The sequence below is a fragment of the Eucalyptus grandis genome, chromosome 1 (genome assembly GCF_016545825.1).
Source record: "Eucalyptus grandis isolate ANBG69807.140 chromosome 1, ASM1654582v1, whole genome shotgun sequence".
In the NCBI taxonomy this organism is placed as follows: domain Eukaryota; kingdom Viridiplantae; phylum Streptophyta; class Magnoliopsida; order Myrtales; family Myrtaceae; genus Eucalyptus; species Eucalyptus grandis.
In genome coordinates, this window is record NC_052612.1 from 52,431,493 (window position 1) to 52,451,113 (window position 19,621).

Consider the following 19,621-nt stretch of genomic DNA (forward strand, 5'->3'; position numbering starts at 1 on the left):
TAGCGCAACCTTGTTCTCTTCTCTTGGCCAAGAAATTCGCTTACCTTCCAGATCTTTTGGTGGGGCCAACGCGACAGAAAATACAAAGGACATAGCCAAAGAAAAATACAAAACGCAATGATCCTCCCCCAAGAAAACGAAACGGACGCCACTGACAACCGCTGGAGCTTCCGCCAATGTGAACTTGCCATGAATTTCCTCTCTCATAGCTTTCCGAATGGGCCGTGAAATGGGGGCAAAGAAGCACTTCCAAGTCAGTGTGGACCATACGTCGATGGGAACCTTCGGTCTGAACCCAGTGACCAGCTCGTTTATAGTCAACACGTCGACGAGAGCTTCCATACGTTAGTGTCTTCCGGTCGCTTCCCACTCACAGTCGGACTAATTAATGAGCTACATAGCCTATGCCGACCGAGCACTGAAAAGGGCAGAGTTCACCTGGCACGGCCATTTATCGTCTCCTATTGCAGCACAAGCCGATCTAATGATCTGAAACTGGATTGCTTGAGACCAGAGAGGGAGAGAGTCGTGGTAGGATAAAAAAGATTGCTTTGCTTTTGCAATTGCAACAATGTGTCTGATGTGTTCCATTAGCCGGATTACTTTCTATGTAGATATAAAATCGATGACTCGTCAAAGTTGCACGACGAAGGACGGACGAAGGACGGAGCGTACTTACAGATACAGTCGGGCCTTAGGATGCTGCAAAACTAAATAAGAAAAGAAAACCTCCGAGAAAATGGATGCACAGTCTCACCAATGAGTTAGTTTCTATCGTCCCTCCTGCTCCACGCTCATCAGCCATAGATGTATTGCGATAGACTTCCGGTCTAGCTTTTCATGGGATCTGACCCTTGATTCTGGCATTGTTCTAGGATCACATTGCAATTGTTCATGGTGCGGGCATCAAGCAACCCGTGATTCCAAAGCTTGATCAAAAAGAGTCGCCAACACCTGTAGTATCAGCAAGCAAAGTCGTCCACTTCAGACATCAAGTTTTTATTATAGTTGGCAAGTCATGCTAAACATTTGACAGTAGCTCACGAGACTCATTTTCTAATTAAAATAATCGTTTCGTGTTACTGCGCCAAAGGAGTTCCTAAGGCATACTCATTAGCAAGTGCAAACATTCATGTTTGTCTCCTGAGCAGAGACTATGCAACTGGAACGGCAGATCAGACCATATCCCACCTACCTCACTTATCGGGAATCTGACATGGTGCTAGTTGGTTTCTGTTTTTTTCTCTACAAATTTATGCTTTTATTTAACAGTTAGTTCCCAACCACAATTCATGGATGCAGCAATCAGTATGAAACTAGCATCTCTATGCAGGTACGTACAGTGAATTAAGAAACTGAGCACTGTGAATTAAGAAGAGCTGGCCAAATACGACAAACTGAGTCAGCTGACAGATAATTAGGTAGAAGAGTTTGAGTGTGTTAAAGGAAGAAGATCCTCACAGAAACTGCAAAAGAAATACTGACCAAATAAGTGCGGGTGCACGGACAAGGTCATCTCCATGCAATTTTGAAAATGCCTCACATGCCCAAGGAATATGACCATCTGCCAGCACCCTGCCATCAAGTCAACAAAGTTGTATTAGGAATTAGACAACAAGTACAAGAAACATAATCATCTAAACCCAATCTGACTACTTCATATCATATGCAGGAATAGAATCAAAAGGACAGAGAGAATAAGGACTCGATAAGGTGAAATTACAGATATACTCTATAATAATCGTGTCAACAGTTCAACCAATGCAAAGTGTCAGTACAGTCTGTAAGAAAGGTATTCAATGAGGAATCTCAATGATGAGACGTAAGATTTTAATGAGGAACATGCATAAGCATGTTTGCACTCCAAAAGACCTTATGATTACAACAAGTGTTCTGTGGTCTGCACCTCTTTCCCTGAGGCACAGGAGCATGCAAACACATAAAAGCTCCTGAATGGAGCAATGAGTGATGTAACCTTACTGATTTTTGAAGGACAGGTTAAGAGTTGCAATGGATGTAGGTACCATCAGATGTCCCAGAGATTCTTGACTGATTCTTATTCTCTCAAAAGAAGAAATGATGCTTTTAACTATTTCTAGTAACACATTCAATTATGGTGTATGCCTTAGCTAGTCGAGCTGATAAATTTCTCAACAGGCAAATTTATTTATGCCATCTTTACCTGCTTATCCAGATTCAAAGGACTTTTACAATGTCTAATGAGAGGTATTAAATCGAGAGGTGACCAGAATTTCAGAATTTGGAGCTTATGATTATTTGAGTTTTAAGCAGTTGTTTCTAAGAGTTGGCTGATTGCAAATATTGAAAATTGAAGACTTGGAGTAGTCAAGAAAACTATCACACCATTGAGATTGCAAAATAAATATTTTCCATCATCTTCTAAAAGGTTGAGCAATTGGGTGCTTGCTTGAGCAGGAATTAGATGGGAATGAGGAAAATGACCAGAAACAACAAAAGATATTAAACTCAGAACAGGAGAGTAACCTTTGCTTCCTCACGAATGAATTCCATAGATGCATCATTTGCTTCTCATCTTTGGTCACGTCCACAAAATCATCAAGCATCTGCATAGACATGGCAGTGTCAACTATAATATGTTCTAGAGTCCAGTAAAGCCTGAAATCATGCCAAAAAAAAAAAAAAAAAAAAAAATGCAATAACTAAGATGCCAGAACATATGCAGACCGTCTCACAAATATAAGACCCAACATCAGAAGATTTTCATGGAAAATAAGAAGGAACTAGGACAATGCTATACTAGGGTTAGGCACGTTTCATGCAGCCCCCGATTGGAACCCCTGATACACACATCGCAACTACACGTTTAAGTAAGAATTTAAACACTGAAGCAGTTCACCCTCCTTGGTTTTGAATATATCTAGTTCTGAACCTGCTCGACAATATAACATTTCCAGGACATGAATCTTGAATTTAGTTCCTTATTCCCAAAAGCCACCGGCATCTACTTAGAGAGGTAGAATTAGAAATCCACATGGAAACCTGATCAGGCAAATAATGCCACACTTAAATGAAAAGATTATGCAGTGATGACGTACCCTTCGATCTTCAAAGTCAGCTACATCATCATCAACTTCATCCTCACTATCTCGATCAGACATCACTTGTTCAACGGCCATAGGCTTCAAAAACCAGAAAACTGGAGTTATCAAAATTTTTAAATATAAACAGATCCACATGAAACGGAACTAAAAAAAATCATGACTTTGGACAACCTGAGCTCGATGTGAATGAAAGAACTGCCGCTTTTGCAAGAGGAGACGGCTGTAAACAGAAGTCCAATTTTAAGATAGAACTCAACTAAGAATTAACATATGTACTGACATTTAGAACATTCTTAATGCAATAAGATAAATATTTTCATCCTTTTGATGTTGCAGTAAAATCCAAACTTTAACTTATATCACATTAGGGGTGAGCATGGTCCGGGTGGGTTGGTTCCCACCTTGGAATTGAGAACCGCCCACTCAGGACCAGTTCTGAAAAATCAAAACTGGAAACCGCCCGTTAGTTCTATGGATCCACCAGGAACTGGACCGCCGGTTTGGTCCAATTCTTGGGGGTTCATGGAACCGGTCCCACCAAGCCTCAAGCACTCGAGTCAATGTTTTCCAACAAGCCAAAGTAAAGCAAAAAATAAAGAACTTCCCTATTTTTAAGTGCAAGATCAGTAAAAAGATTGGATTAATATTGAAAGTTGAGAGTCAAGACTATAAGTCGATAGGCATTGAGCCTAAGAATCGAGGACTGAGTGAGAGATAGAGAAATGACTCAAACGAGGTAAGAGTGAGACAAGACAAGCTTTCAGCCAATGAATGTTGAGCTTCACATTAGGGATTTTAACATTTTCATTTTTCTTAAATTTTTTTTTTTGGTTGGAAAATTTTCTTAAAAATTAAGTATATAAAAATTTATTATCAGTTCAGTCCGGGTGGGCGGATGGGAAGTTCCACACCTAGAACCGGGAATTTGGTACCCATCGGTTCTAATAAATCGAAACCAGGAACCAAACTGGTGCCCTTGAGAATCTCCGCCACCGGTTCCAGTCCGGTCCGATTCCGGGTGGTCTGAGGGCAATTCCTGATTCTTTTGCAAACCCCTAGATCACATTCTATGAACTTTAACGCTTTATTTAGCAAATAACAAGCTTCTTCGAGGTAAAAGATACAAATTGATTATTCATTTATGGAAACTAGTGAGCTTCATCATTCATGTACCAATTGGATAACAAATTCAGAATTGAAGTAACAAGAAGAGAAGTAAATTCAGACTCCTCTGCATTTAAAGGTCGAGTATCTCTCTCTTTTTCTAAACAACAGCGGCATTTTATGATACTAGCATTAGTAAGATAAAAGAGGCAAGTGCCAGAAGAGGAGAAAAAAGTTAGTAGGGACAATTCCACTTAGTCAGCTAATTTGTATAGTATGTGTAATTTGGTCTTTTTCTTTTATTTGGCATAATTAAGTCCTAGCTTGCGTGAATTGCGAAGTCAACTCCCCATCATTGACACCACTAATATGCTGACATGGCATGCTAATGTGGCAATTTATTAAAATAATATCAAACTCATTAAGATAAAAAAAATAATTTAATTTAGAAAGAAAGGGTAAAAGAAAAGCAAGAGAGCCCAGCCCATTGCAATGAATTCAAAATGGATACTATTACAGGATTACTTCAATGGCCGTTGACTGCATAAATAAATGCTATTCCAACAGCATGGTGACACGCATTGGTCTCCTCTTCCTCTATCCAGTCAACACGCCCAGCCTCTCACTATTTTCAAGTTTCTAGCATTATTAGCACATGACCTTTAAACAACTCATTCAACCCTCAACATTTCATTAACCTGCAGAAAAAAACGATCCTATTGAAGGCCAATACTTGTCCACTCTCAAGATGCCCAAGCAATAGAGCCCCTTGCCTTTCTATTTCACTTCAAAGTCAACTTAAACAACCACTCCATTCAACTCACTGACCAAATCAGCGATCGCTTCCATCGCCTGCCTCTTCTAGAGTCCCTCAAGAAAGTTCTCACAGGACAACAAAACTATTTAATCTATCACTCTGCAGCTACTGTACAACTAACATTTTTCTCTTTTGGTTTGTTAAGCTTCACTGAACCATATATAAATGTTATTAGCCTTTCTATATTTCTAATGACTCTCTGTGGGAAGCCACTAATGGTGCCAATGACAAAATGACCTGATTCCACAATTTGGTAAAATAGAAGAATCGATTGCCCAAAATAGAAGAGGGCCAAATTGCTCAAACACAAGTTAGGAGATAAAAAGTGGACTAATTCCCAAAATAGTACAAATTGGAGAAGAAAACATACTTTCTCGGCTCAGATCGCTCAATCGATAACTTCCTCGTCTTTGCAAACTGAAGCATTGCAGGGGGTGCAAAATTGTTGGCTGACACTGATTGAACAGAATCAGTGTCAGCATATGATTGTCCTGTGGCACTTGTAACTCCTGCAACATCAATGTGACAATGTAAAAACTTGACATTGAACAAGCAATATATCATTTCGGCAGCCATCCTAGGTTCCTAACCTAAAGCACAAGCCTTTTCATCTCTACCGGAATAAGCATCTGTTAGATCACAAAGGAAAAATGCTTCAAGTATTCCCAAAAGGGAAAGCAACACAAACAGGAAAGAACCACTAATACAACTGTTTCTGGCAGGGGCAGATCTACATAAAAAGATGCACACTAGAGTCCATATCACACCTACTGGAAACCTATGATTCCACAATATTATTTCTGAAGCAACATGAGATAGTTCTTCTTGCTTTAACCACAATACAGTTCCTAAGTATGACAGACTATAAATTCCATTAAGTTTTCGTTTTCCACAGTATAACCATCTCATAGAGAAACTAGATTACGTGCTCTCTTGATAAAGATGCAATATCAGGGATGATAGTCTGTTCAGCAACAGAAAGTTGAAGATTTGTACAACTCAATGCACACAAAACATTAGCATGAGGAAAGCACAAACGTACATCAAACTCGGAAATTAGAAGTGTGGCAGCAACGATACAAATACCACATGAAAGAGAATTTGCCAACATGTATATTTTGGAAAAAATATATATTCTGGGGTCAATAATAAGAGGAATGTTAGGTTGATAACAAAGCACAATTTCTGTCCTTTCCAGTTACTAACCAACCAACACCAGAGCAATTACTTCAAGCATTGAGCATATAATGGAATGCATCACACCCATATAAACCCGCAGAACTCATTGCATATGTATAAAATATAACAACAAATGAGAAATTAATAAAAGTTAAGTGTTGACTCTAGATTAATTAAAGTAGTGTGATGAGCTATCCCTACAGTACTCTCTAGAAAGAGCGGCATCGTGAAAGTGGGCAATATCAATCAATGGATGATATCCTTTACAATCCTTACAAGTTTTTTAGATGATATCATCATAAGAAGAATCCCTTTTGCTAAAGATTGAATCTTGACAGTAATTGCTTTTCTGAACTAATCCACAAGCACCTCAGAAGTTCAATTTAATCTATGAATGACAGAGAGCTAATGTCAAGTTGGTCAGCCTTTTAATTTCTCCAGTATAGAATGAAAATTCATGACAGACTTGGACATGTGTTTACTATATGCTAGCTCCTTTGGTCTGCAAATTGCCCATTGCTATTGGAGCACATCAAGCCTCCTATTAAAGGTTGAACTTCTCATAAAAAATGCCAATCATACAAAGAAGGAAAAACCATTAAAAACTGTAAACTATGCCCATTGTGACACATTTACTCCAAACTTTTTTTTTTACACCAAAAATCCCAAAATTTTACTCGTGTGTCGCACTTATCCCAAACTTTTTGTTGTGACACCAAAAGCCCCAAACTTGTACCCATGTGACACATTTGCTTCTGTCAAGAGTTCGTCTAGGAATACTATTAAAAATCTTATGTGGCTGCCTAAATGGACAATGGAAGGCAAATTGTGCTGAAGTGGTTCCCACATGGCAAAAATATGCTAACTCATTCTATGTTTTTCTTCTCTATTGTTCATTTTTCTTTTTTTTCCCTTCCTCCTTCGTCTTCTTCCTTGGTTTGCACCTGGCCAGCATGTTCGCCACTGCCGCCTCATCATCACCATCGCCAACATCAATTTTGCCACCACAAATGTGTCACATGGATACAAATTTGGGGTTTTTGGTATCGCAAAAAAAGTTTAGGATAAATGAATCACATAGGTACAACTTTGTGGTAAAAAGTTTGAGATAAATGTGTTACACGGATACAAGTTTGGAGTTTTTGGTGTCACAAAAAATTAGGGTAAATATGTCTGTGGGCATAGTTTGGGGTTTAAAGTGGCACTCTTCCCACAAATAATGAACACATAGGGATGCTAGAAGCTGAACTATCATTCCATCATAATTCTCAAGTAGGAAAAAACAGAAGATGAAAAGAAATATCGAATGCGCACTGTGAGCTGCATCAAATCACATATACCTGAAGGCAACTCCGATTCCAAGACCAGTGGATAGACATGCTTGGCATTTTGAACTAGGTGGAGTGGTCTTTTCCGCTTGAATGGTTTTAAGCTGTATAGACGAAGAGCTAAGTATTGATCAAAACCATGATGCATTAACTGAAAGGACCATGCTTCATCTAGATTGCGGCAAAATTAGAGGGTCTCACCAGAGGAAAAATGTTTGCAGCCTTGGATCCATACCATCGGCAACAATCTAGTAAAACACACACATATGAATGCCATGGCACTGGCTTTTGCCAAACAAACTATTAAGGAATGCCTTCAATATTTGCAAACATTTCAATCACATACTGCAGAACTAAGATAAAATGTCAAATTACAAGAAGCTAAAATGAAGGTCCAACATGAAAGCCAACAAATGTCTACACAGGAGATTGACAATTAGTTATGGCTGCTCATTTATATTATGAGTTCTATTTCCAAAATCTGACATTCAAGCCATTATGTATATTCCATCAGCATTGACAGTTAATTATTCTGCTTTTAATGTGAAATCTATCAAATCGCGTAAGCATCGGAGATATTATGAAAAAATACCCATTCATACACCTGGCTTCCTGAAAGCAAATCTATGACAAAGAAAAATAAAAATTTTGGGAACAACGTTCTGTCTCTAACTCTGTAGGTTAGAAGGACCAGACATTGGTGTATTATCTCGTAGAAGTATATAATATGCCTTGTGCCTTTATTGGGTCTTTTTGACAATTAATTGAAAAATGCTCCAAGAAGCAGACAGGTGAAAATGATTAGGCTAAGTGGCCTGCTCATCAGTAGAAGCAAATACTTCCAGTGGATAAATTAATCCTAGCTTATATTGTGAAAGCATATGCACACTGCTGCCTCTCAAAAAGTGACAATTAGTCTACTCAACCCATTTGTACTCTGCTGATATTAAATCGCACATCTGCCATTAGTGCTTATGTCCTCATAATCTTGGCTTTTTATTAGAAGAAAACATGATGCAAGATAGTTCAGAGGACATAATAGATCCTATTAAGATGCTTCTCACCTCAGACCTCCAAGGATCTGTTCTTACAGAGACATAAACGGCCTGGTGCTCTTCAGTTACCTACATCATAGATGCAATAGCTGTTTTCATAGTTGCCAGAAATTCAGGAATACCAAAAATAGAAAGCTGAAGTTTACCAACCCAAAACTCAAAATTGAAGAGGTCATGCGATGACAACAAATGATACCTCAGACCCTGTTAAATACATAGATTTGTGAGTAACTACCAACAAAATGACATAATTGAAAGAGTAGAAGAAGTACCACCTTGAAACTTGCACACTTAACCAAGCAGAAAGGACAGGAGAAATCTTCGGTCACTGCAATTTAGAGAATGGGGAAGAGGAAGGGGACATCATGCCCATTGCAAACCAGATAAAAAACAATCCCACAAATGATCAAGCAGAACAAGTAAAATGATGATTTAAAATGGAAAGATCTAGAAAGTTATGTCACCTCATACAGTGTCTTCTTTTTTTATTTAGCCCCAAAAAAAACCTACTCAAGTGACCATTCTCCTAAAGAGAACAGCCAAACAGAACCCAGAAAACAGTCCTTGATGCTTTGACAATATTTCCTTAGACAACCCAAAAAATTTAGGGAAAAAGGAGTTCCTGCTGATATAACAAGAATGATGAAATGAAAGGAGGCTCCTTGACACACAACACATAAGTATGACCACATTCTTTAAGTAAATTAAAGTCCCAACTGATGTTGCCAAGCAGGTACCTTCAATTCTCTTTCCTTAGGCCTATAAAAGATCACTAAAGAAAGCTCGATGACTTCAGGAGTTTCAGCAAGCCAATTTATAGGATCAATTAACATGTTCTTCCATAGAAACCTACAGCACTAAGTTTTCTGTCAGACCCGCTAGAATGTTTACTTTTTGCCATTGAAATTTCATAACTCTCCCCCAATGTCGGGGGGCACAGTCAATACTCAATCTTAACCACACACAGAGCTAGAATATTTCACCGAATAACAGGTATAATATTTTTCATCAAAGATACCATTTCATAAAGAATTAGGTGTTGGACCATACAAGGAAAATAGCAGTTGATTTTTGAAAGTATAAAGCGCACTACACTGAAAACAATTACTATCACTATGCCACATCCCAGACTTAGCACTGCACATCAAGAACCTATCTGAGCCGGACTAAAGGAAAAGAACAAAAATATGCTCCAATCCCTAAGCTCCTGTCTGGCACAATATTTAAGAATGGATTGACAGGTATCACCACTATCATATATATTGCATCCCCTACTAAGTTTAACAACCATTATGCAGGCTGAACTTTGCCCAAATGGCTCTTGCTAATTTTACAAGGACAGAAGAGGAGAAAGAAATAAATATACCTTCAGTCCTTTGCAACTTATTGTTGTAATATCTGTAGTTGAAAATAACATTGCCAGCCCTCAAGCTAGAAAATTGAAAAGGAGAGAGATAATTAACATACAACTTCACAAGAAAAAAGAAAAATTTGTCTCTACTCATTTGACTAACTCGGATCTTATTTCTCCTTGTTTTCTTGATACAAATAAAACAGAATAATAATGCAGATATAATTTATTCTTGATGTATCCCCAAATGCACCAATTACAGCCCAATGATCTTATATCTTTAGAAAAATCTCTTGGGACTATTCAATCCATAGCAAGTGCATGAATACCTCAAAATAAAGAGCCCAGAAAAATGCAGAAAGTTCTTCAAATTGGAATTTAGATGGATTATATGAAGAAAAGATAATTAAGGTAACTGCAGCTGCTTGAAAAATACGAAGAAATAGCCAAAATGCAGATGCCGGAGAGGAAATGATGTGTGATTGAAGCTTTATTAACACAAGAATCCTAGTATTTCTAAGATTGGATATATAGCTTATAAATGGAGGCCATATTAATTACTTTCAGACTAATAAGATCATGGTATTAATTACCAAAATAGGATGATTACCGCATTATATGGGAGAATGATGATGAGATGACATCATTGCACATGGATGAATTATACGGTGATTTCTCCTTTGCCCCAACCTCTTCAGCAGCAACGATTACATGTAGACGCTCTCGTGCACTCTGTTAGAATCACATTGGTAAAAGGATATATGAAACCTACAACATCTATTTTATGGTTCATTGAGAAAACTCCAGACAGTCAATTAAAAGAAAGGGGTAGCACGAACCAGGATTTCAGAGCTATATGGAACTTGCACAGATATGTGTCTGTCTTCATTTAATTGTCTCCACTGCATATGGACAAAATAAAGACACTAAAATGCTGTAGCTAGATGACTGTATGGTACATGTGAAAACAGCATATTATTTCCCAAAAAAATAGGACCACTGAATTTCAAGGACAGTAAAAATAGCAAGAGGACTGGCAAAAAATTCACCCAAATGTCCTTAAAAATCTTAAGCCTGACTTATCAGCCATAGGTATGAACAGGGTTGCATATTTTGCAGAGTCAAGAACTCAAGTAGAGTGCACCAAAATCAGGAATTCACTCAAGTACCATTCAAGAAACTCATAATCAATGCTTCATTCAATTATAAAAAGAAAGAAAGAAAACTTGGCACATTATACTCTGAATGATTCAACAATGAGAAAGTAAACAACTTGGGAGGCCCATTAATCGAGAAAGCTAAGACATTTCTCCAAAGTTCAGCATTCCTAATCCCCTCTCCTGCCTAGGGGAAAGAGATGTTTGGCCTCTTGAATCAACAAAAGAAGGACAAAGAGAGGAAACTTTTGTGGACGTGTATTAGTAACTTTTTTTCAGTACATTATGTATAGTAGATCTTATCCATTGTCTTCTACGGGTTTGTGGAGGGATATTATCTAGCCAAAATAATAGCCAGAGTCAGATCCAAGATACTACAATAACAATGAGTAGCATCAGAACAAAGCAGCATTTTATTGAAAAAAATACTTCGCAGAAAGAGCTCAATCACAGAATATCAACTCTCTCCGCATCCCAAAACCACCTTAAAAAACGAAATGGAGAAGCTACAAAAATTGGAAATCTCTAAAATGGGAAGAAGTCAGCATTTAAGTGACATATTTTATTCAGTTGGCTCCTATTAGCAATTAAGTACATACCTTGACCAGACAAGTGTGCATATCGACAGAAAAGGTCACCTCTGCTCTTTGTCCAAAACTCAGGTTAGGTGACTTCTCCCACAATAGAAGAGATTTCATCGGTATCTTTCCCAAAAGATAGAATCCAGTAGTATTTCCTGTAAGAAAGGCAAAACTTACACCCGGACATAATAGAGTCGTCTTCACAAAAGAGATAATCAACAACTGCAATCAAAGATGCATCACCGCAATACATGGAGAAAATTGTTATACGATATGGTACAGTCTCGAGAAAAAGGAAGGTCATTGAAGATTCAGACATTCCCCTTATAAGCAACTTGATCTTGTTATAAAAGAATTAGCTAGAGTAGCTAGTTTCATCGAAACATGCGATTGAATAGCAACTAGAGGCTACAAATATGATACTGTGAACGGAAACTTGCGTGCAACAGGTAGCTTACGTTGAGAAGTTGCTACATCCAGTTGAGTTTTGGTTGTATCATTTCCATTAGGAGATTTTTCAGGTCCAGCTGCAAAATAATTACACTGAGATGGGATGACGTCTTCCAACGGATTCATCTATATGAGTTCTTTTCTCAAAAGTTTATCAACATATTTAGGATGCACAACTGTATATCAAAAGATAATGTGAGAATGAATCAAATGACATCTAAGAAGACCTACCATAGCACACAAGCAAGATGAAAAGAGAGCCTAATTTGGCTTCCAATGCTAGTTTATTGATCTCGGGAAGAATAAAATTTGCCCTACTATGGGTATCATCCTCAGCTCCCATGAAACTGGTCAAGACACATGCACGACTATAGCGATATTCTGCAGAATGCTTTAAAGTGAAAATAAAATAAAAATGCATTAGAAATAAGAATGAGAAAGCATACCAGTGCCTTCAGATATGTAAGGTAAGACTGGTAATTAATCGGTCATAGAAAAAACAAATGAACTACCTCCACACTGTTAACCTCAGACTCTAATCTCGCCAACAGTACATACATAGGAAGCACTCTTCCTGATTGTAAACCTTCAGCTGTAGTCCTTGGCAGAGAAATTGTCATTTGTACTCTACATAAACATTAGCAGCATTGTAATTTAGATATAAATATGCATCTCCATGCTGAAAATTCAACATATCAGAGAAGACTACCCCATTAGCCAACAAACATTATCAACATCTTTGGCACCTCCACAGAAGGGTAAGAAAGGGGCAGTTAAACGGCCAGTTATTATGGAATAAATTTCCATGTGACCAGAAGTTATGAATATCATATGGAGATTCCAAGGAAAGATAGTTGAGCTGTAATTATTCTGCTCAGGATATAGCTTTTCTAATCACTGTAAAGAAAGAAAAAGTCAAGAAAGGTTTGATCACTGATATTTTGCAGTGCTAGGATGCACTTGAAACACAATATTAACATGCCGATACAAGATGTTGTATCTAAAGGTTTGCATTGTTCAGTTAAAGAAACGTCAAATTCACATGCTAAAAAGCAAAAATGTTAAGAGTAAAAATCAGACCTAAGGAAGAATTTTGAAAATCATGCCTAGGGTCATGCGCATGTTTTTCACAGACATGCTTATTTTAAAATGACTGTAAACTAAAAGTATTCCTTCATGATCCAAAACAAACGGCAAACTTAAAACTGACTGTAGAAAGCTAGATTTATTGATTAAAATAATCAATGTAGGGCATTCATGATTGAAAGGTTAGATTGCTAAGCACTATATTGCTTCAAAATTGTTTAATTGTAACAATAATGCATTCATAACTATCACAACTATACAACTGTCTATACAATTTGCTGTATATGGAGGCAAATTGAAAAAAAAAAATGGCGGGTAATAAATTATCTAAGTTGTTTCTCAAAATTTCTACGTAGCATTATCATAACATGTGAAAACTTAAATTATGTCGACAATTTTTTTTTTTTTTTTATGAAAGTAGGTGGAAGCAGATAAGCAATTGCCCTGAATCCTTGGCTCTCTGTGCGCGCACATGTGTCACCATAACTTGGAGAGAGAGAGAGAGATATTCAAGCTCACCATAACTTAGCATATACTTTTTTATGATGCATAATATTCCCCAAATAAATAAATAAAAATTATATGATTTTTGTGATTGAAGATGAGGTATGAATTAAGTCATCCATCCAATGTCCACAGTGAATGGCAAGCATCAACTAGCTTCTTTTCTCATGTTGGATGGGCATAACTAAAACTGCTGCTCTAAGACTAAGTGCCTAACAATACATGAAGTCTTAGAACCTAAGCACTTGATGATATTGTATGCCACTTATTCAACAAACAGTAGACTTATGGGATTTCAATATAGAGGTAGACAACAATGATCTGCCACTGCCAAAAACCTGTAAGAGGTCTTACCTCCTCCTGTGCTTCACCTGTATCTTGTAGCTCAGACATCTCTGAAGAAACAGTGGCTTTAGAAGAAGAAAAAGTCTGGTCAGAAATATTAATAGAGCATGTGCCCAAGGGCACTGTTAAGAACCCAAACCTATTTAGCAAGACTCTATGATGCATTAGTTGAAGCTACACTTCCTTTGGACAATGGTAGACCCAGCATGGAAGTGAGGAGGCAAGTATGGAAATTTCAAAGAACAATGGGTGCAAGTTTGAAAACAAACTATCTGAAGAATTCTCGTGAATGTCTTGAAGAGGGAGGGAGGGGGTGGCGGTGGCCACTCCTTAGGGCAGTTCCAATTTGGAAAAATACCCTTAGGCTTTTAACCTGTTGATCCACAACATGCTCGGTATCCATCTTGGCTCAGCAGGCAAAAGCATTCCATTGCTATAAAATTTAATTAGATATTCCATATCTAGTGTGGCCATTAGACAGCCTATTTAATATCGACAGAACATGATACACCTAAGCGACTAGGTACAAGTCAATCGGCTCCATTACGTTTCTGACAGCACGGCGCTGAAGAATGTTGTAGAGTTCCACAGGCTTGCAATAGATCGAGAGACTCTCTTCAGCAGCAAGTTCCTCTTCAGCAGATAAATGCACCTGAGAGTCTTGACGGCACATCGGATCCGTACTTCTCGAATATCTGCAATGCCCAAGGCGGTTCTTTCTCAGGAAGAAGAATGCAGATATTCGTCGAAGGGAGCGAGGCGCAACAATCAAAGATAGTTCAGGCTCGAAAGCTTCAACGCGACAAATGAACTGCATTTTTAATCAAAACGACTGGAGCTTGAGAATGAGAACAGCAAAGGGCTGGAGAAAAACGATGTCATCCAAATGCCATGGATGACCGAGAATTTAGAGGGACATTTTTGCCAGCATAGAGTTCCCAGCGGGTTAAACCGCGAACATCCGAACGCAACCAAACTAAACCGAAGAAAACGAAATAGAAGGGGGGAAAAAGAAGAAGAATATAAAGGCAAAAATGACAATGAGCGAAGAGGAGAAAGCGTACGAAGCTTGACGAGCTGCTAAAGGGACGCCTGGCATTATCCAGCTACAAAGTTGCGACGCATACGCTCCTCATAGCTCAAAATCCTCTAACCTGCAATTGGGACAACCACAACAACAACAAACACCAGCGAACGCTTCCGTCATCTTCCTTCCTCGTTCTAAAGAACAACCCGAGTTTCGCGGGGATTTGAGAGCTGGAGCTGGAACCGAGACTCCGAAATCCTACTGTTCCATAGCAAATTCGATTCTGGAATCTGCGGAGCTCAAATCGCCGAGAGCGGGTAAAAATTGCTACACTTCGGTTTTACCTAGTGGCGGTCGCCCTTTGCGCTCGGCTGCCCCCGGGGACCGGCGGAAGCTTTTATATCTTGCACCCAGCGTCACCCGCCCCGCGCCGGGGATTCTCCTTACCAGATTGAGCTCGAACGTCGGTCTTCCGATGCAGAAATTCAGGCGAATTCGACTTTTGTCTTTGTGTGAAGAATAGCTCCTCCTCCCACGAAGCTAACAGAGAGAGAGAGCGAGCTCAGAGGAATCCGCGAGAAAAGGGAGGTAAGGCGTATTGAGATTTAATTAGAAAAAAAAAAAAAAAAAAAAAAAAATAGGACAGAGAAAAGGCCAGTCCTTGCGCCTCGGTTTCAGCTGAAAGAGTCTCTAGGCTCGGCGAAGGTCACCGCTGCCGGTGGCGGGTGGGCCGTACTGCACGGTCAGGCTCCAGCAAACGTCGCGGGCGGCCCATGCATTACTGGGCTTTGCCCGTCACTGTTTTTAGGGTTGAGCCCACTCTTTGGACGGCTACATGCTCTAAAATGTTTGAAAAAGACTTCTTTTTACAGAGAGCATTGATCAGGTGATTTATGAGCATCCATTACTCTAATCTTATTTATCAATTTGAGAATCTCCCGTTGATTTCTTGGCTTGTCCAGGTTTTATGAGTCGAGCCTCGTTTTTTGTTTCTTTTTTATTTCTTTTTAGGTTTCTACTCTTGCTCAGCTTTGGTGTTAAAGTAAATGATTTTCTCCGTGCCTTTTGGGAATCGGGTGGTTGCCTATCCTGGTGTTCGTCCTAAATCTTTGGGTCGAATTGTATACGATCCGTTTGATAATATTCCTGAACTTAAATCATTGTGTATTTCGATTCATTTCTTGACCAAGAATTTCCTTCATCACCCTGTCTTGACATCTCCGATTTGGTGTGCTTTTGATTCCAGCCGGAGGCTAGTTTGATTCTAACTGGATTTTCAACCCAAAAACTGAGAAGGGGTGTCAGTTCAGTTATCCCCAATTTGCATAACGAGTAAGCAAGCTTTTCTCCTCTCCGTCTCGATCTTGAAATGAAAATTGCCGTGCTGGATCTTCATTGAAATCAGTAAAAGAAAAGGAATTTCGGCTCTTTCCCACACTAAGGTCTTTTCACTGACCGTACTCGTTCAATCGTCCGAGTTTTGTGTGCTCGCTTGCGTGTGGAGGTTCTCTGATCTCTTTGCCGGGATGATGGCTATTGTTTTGTGCTTTTTGTGACAATTTTTAGTATCGGGATCTTGTCATTTTGTGCTTTAGTTTGAGATTTTGGTAAGAAGGGCTTCGGTATATTGGATCCTAACTTTCGTTTCAAAAGTTCTGCTAGTGCATTAGGCGATAAGAAGCGATCACGTGCAAAGAGGTTTGACTATATAGTTAATTCTTCAATCTCTATTTTTTTTTTTTCATAATTGTTACTAAAATTTAGATGATATATTTCATTTTTGATGGAAAAATAAAAGTGCATTTTGCTTTTGTTTATCATGAACGGCTTTGAAACATTTCGAGATGGCGAGGGAAAAAATGGAATTCTTATGAAAACCAGTGAAGTTTTTATCTTGTTGGGCAAAAGACATTTGATTGGAAAATTAATCTTATAATATATAACAGCAAAAAAAACAAAAACAAAAATCGAAAAATCGAACCAAACTGAACCGCAATTCGTATTCGGTTAGGATCGAATTTGGTTCGGTTCAATGAATTTCCTCATCAGTTCAGTTCGGTTTTCCAAGAAAATCAAACCAAACCAAACTGCTTACACCCCTCAACAGTTACCTTTCTCACTTACCATCGAAGATGATCGGCGTCTATGTTGGTAATTTTCATCTAAAGTTGGTCCGGTGTACATTGAATCTAAGTTGATGGACCATTTGTGTAATTGAACCTACTTTTGCATCAAAACATTTTTTGCTCGAATTCACACCAAGATTACAAAATAGCCTAATTCGCTCCAGCATGCAAAACAGATTCTTATCGGTTCACAAACTCCTAGCTCTATGACATGTTTCGGTTTGGGCTGGTCCAAGGTTGGCCCCTCAACAGTTACCTTTCTCACTTACCATCTTCAATGAGATCACCAGAGAGGAGCTCGATTGATTTATCTTCTACCTTCCACATTCATAGAAACCCTAGATTGATTTACCTTCTATGGTGACACAAAAACCTTGCCGCCTACTTTCTACTCCCACCTCATCCTCGCCTCCCTCCTCTCGCTCCTCCAACTTCGGCCCTCGCTCCCCTCTCTCCCTCCCTTCCCTCCTCCGCCATCACCTTTGCCCCTTCTCCGACAACTTGAGGTTGAGAGATGTGATCATCCTCAACATTAGAAAGGAGTTGGAGTGCCTCTTCAGCATGACGAGAGATTCGAAGAAGACGCTAGAGCACCGAAAGATGATTATGAAGAAAAATGATGAAAGGACAAGATACATCATGAATTATAGTACCAACGGTTGTTTGGACAAACTTGTTGTGATTTGTACAAATCTCTGACTATTTACGTAGTACAATTATGCCTATTCCTAATCCTAAATGGAATGAAACCATCATAAAAGAATCAGCAAGGATGTAAGGATCATGAACAGCACTAGGATTCTGCGGAATGAGGTTGCTGACAAAAGAATGGGTAAATATGCACCATAAAAATCCAATGAAAAACACGCCCTAACTTTTCGCTTTGCGAATTTATCATCTTAAAAGTCATCCAGTAACTACTCTTGCTTTCCCCCATTTTTCAAGTTATTCTGGCAATCGCAAAGATTTTTCCATTTGTTGAAAAATTATATTCGTTTTTTCCACATAAATTTGGTCGGGAGATACTTTATGAAGATGAGAGCAAATAATTCCTAATACTTTTAAAACTACAAAACATTAAATAGAGAAGTATAAAATCAATTTAAAGGGAGACGGGACTTGTAAGGAAAGTGATTAGATTTATTTACCAAAGCAGATATGACATACATCTAGATTTGTTAATGTAATGAGCTTACAAGCCATAGCTTCTACTTGTACACTATCCACAAATCAAGTTCTTTGATCTTACCATTATGCATTGACATCTCTACTTTCACTATTATTGTTGTATATTTACGGAGACTACTACTACTAGTATTGGTAGAACTGACCTAGCCCTTTCCCCTTTAACAAAGATGAAAGATGATCTCTTAACCTTCTTATATCAAAACTGCTATATGAGCATCCCCAACTATCCCTACTTCAATTCATTCGTAATTTTTCTGTCCAATATCCTATTGTCTCAATTTTTACACCTACAAAAAGCACGTGACCCAATACTTTCAATTCATTAAAGTGATTAATTTTTTTAAGAGAATGGAGTTTGTAGTTGGAGTGAGAGGGGTTTTTGTAGACATAAGCCTTTATACAATTTCATATTGATGTAAGAAGTTAATTTAATCATATCATTTCTTTTATATTATGCTCTCTCTATGTTTTTTCAAATTTTGTCGGTTGCAAGAGATGAAGAAAACACTAGAAGATTTGTCCTCTGGAAAAAAAAAATTCTTATAGAGAATTATCATATAGTTCTTTGTCACACTGTATTGCTGGATTTTCATCTTAGAGAAATATAAAGGAATTCACCAAAAACAATGGAATGTTGATAGATTCGTTATTATCATCTCATATAGAGTAGACTAGTAAGTAGTTCAAGTTATGGTTTTAATTTTGCCTTGTTTTGCTCACTGATGATTGTTGTTATTTGTCATTTCAGCGATGTTGAAGTTAGGATAGAATCTAAGTACTTCAACTATTCATAAATTATGTCTAGCTTTTGGAGTCCTTCTACCTAACGGCCTGTATGTTAATATAAATGGTAACGTTATTTATTTTCTTTAATTCAAACAAATCTATTTTATGCTTCATATATGTGGTGCTAAAATAGACTTAATTCTTTTCTTTCATTCACACATAACAATAATATTTTCCTTAATTACAGTATTAATTAATATTACCCACATAAAAAAACTCTTGCACTCTTCTTTGATTTTTTTATTTAAAAATAATATTTTAAATATCAAACAATCAAAAAAGAATTATGGAGTGTCTCCTTCCGCACTCTCCACTAATCAAGTTCTTTAATTTTACCATTATGCATTGATATTTTTCAATTCATCAAATTAAGGAAAAATTTGGCCATTAATTTGACCGAATTTTGATCAATCGTTACTTTTCCGTCCAATATTTTATTGTCTCAATTTTTATA

The 19,621-nt window shown here is 38.0% G+C and overlaps 1 protein-coding gene across 3 annotated transcripts; it reads right to left on the minus strand.

The window, feature by feature from the left end:
• Positions 1-532: 532 nt before the first annotated feature.
• On the minus strand, positions 533-15,666 carry LOC104449966 (polycomb group protein EMBRYONIC FLOWER 2). Of its 3 annotated transcripts, XM_010064325.3 has the most exons (22): positions 15,412-15,666; positions 15,105-15,194; positions 14,588-14,735; positions 14,050-14,105; positions 12,618-12,732; positions 12,337-12,496; positions 12,114-12,182; positions 11,674-11,810; positions 10,757-10,819; positions 10,528-10,649; positions 9,933-9,997; positions 8,842-8,894; positions 8,717-8,770; positions 8,576-8,635; positions 7,713-7,759; positions 7,524-7,615; positions 5,375-5,513; positions 3,255-3,303; positions 3,078-3,161; positions 2,506-2,585; positions 1,486-1,575; positions 533-954 (listed from the first exon to the last, which is right to left on the minus strand). In XM_010064325.3, the coding sequence occupies exons 2-22, from the start codon at positions 15,137-15,139 to the stop codon at positions 831-833; spliced, it is 1,842 nt and encodes a 613-aa protein (XP_010062627.1). In that variant the 5' UTR covers positions 15,140-15,194; positions 15,412-15,666; the 3' UTR covers positions 533-830. The 3 variants fall into 3 exon arrangements, with proteins under 3 accessions (XP_010062627.1, XP_018716571.1, XP_039157633.1); XM_018861026.2 differs by having other exon boundaries at positions 15,105-15,666; XM_039301699.1 differs by having other exon boundaries at positions 14,588-14,851; positions 15,105-15,666.
• Positions 15,667-19,621: the final 3,955 nt, after the last annotated feature.

Excerpts from the sequence above, each read along its gene's own strand:
- LOC104449966 (XM_010064325.3), bottom strand. The coding sequence starts at position 15,139 with ATGCCAGGCGTCCCTTTAGCAGCTCGTCAAGCTTC. Across the intron at positions 12,497-12,617 it reads CTGAGGTTAACAGTGTGGAG|CATTCTGCAGAATATCGCTA; the intron begins GTAGTTCATTTG and ends TTCACTTTAAAG. Across the intron at positions 10,650-10,756 it reads CATATAGCTCTGAAATCCTG|AGTGCACGAGAGCGTCTACA; the intron begins GTTCGTGCTACC and ends TGATTCTAACAG.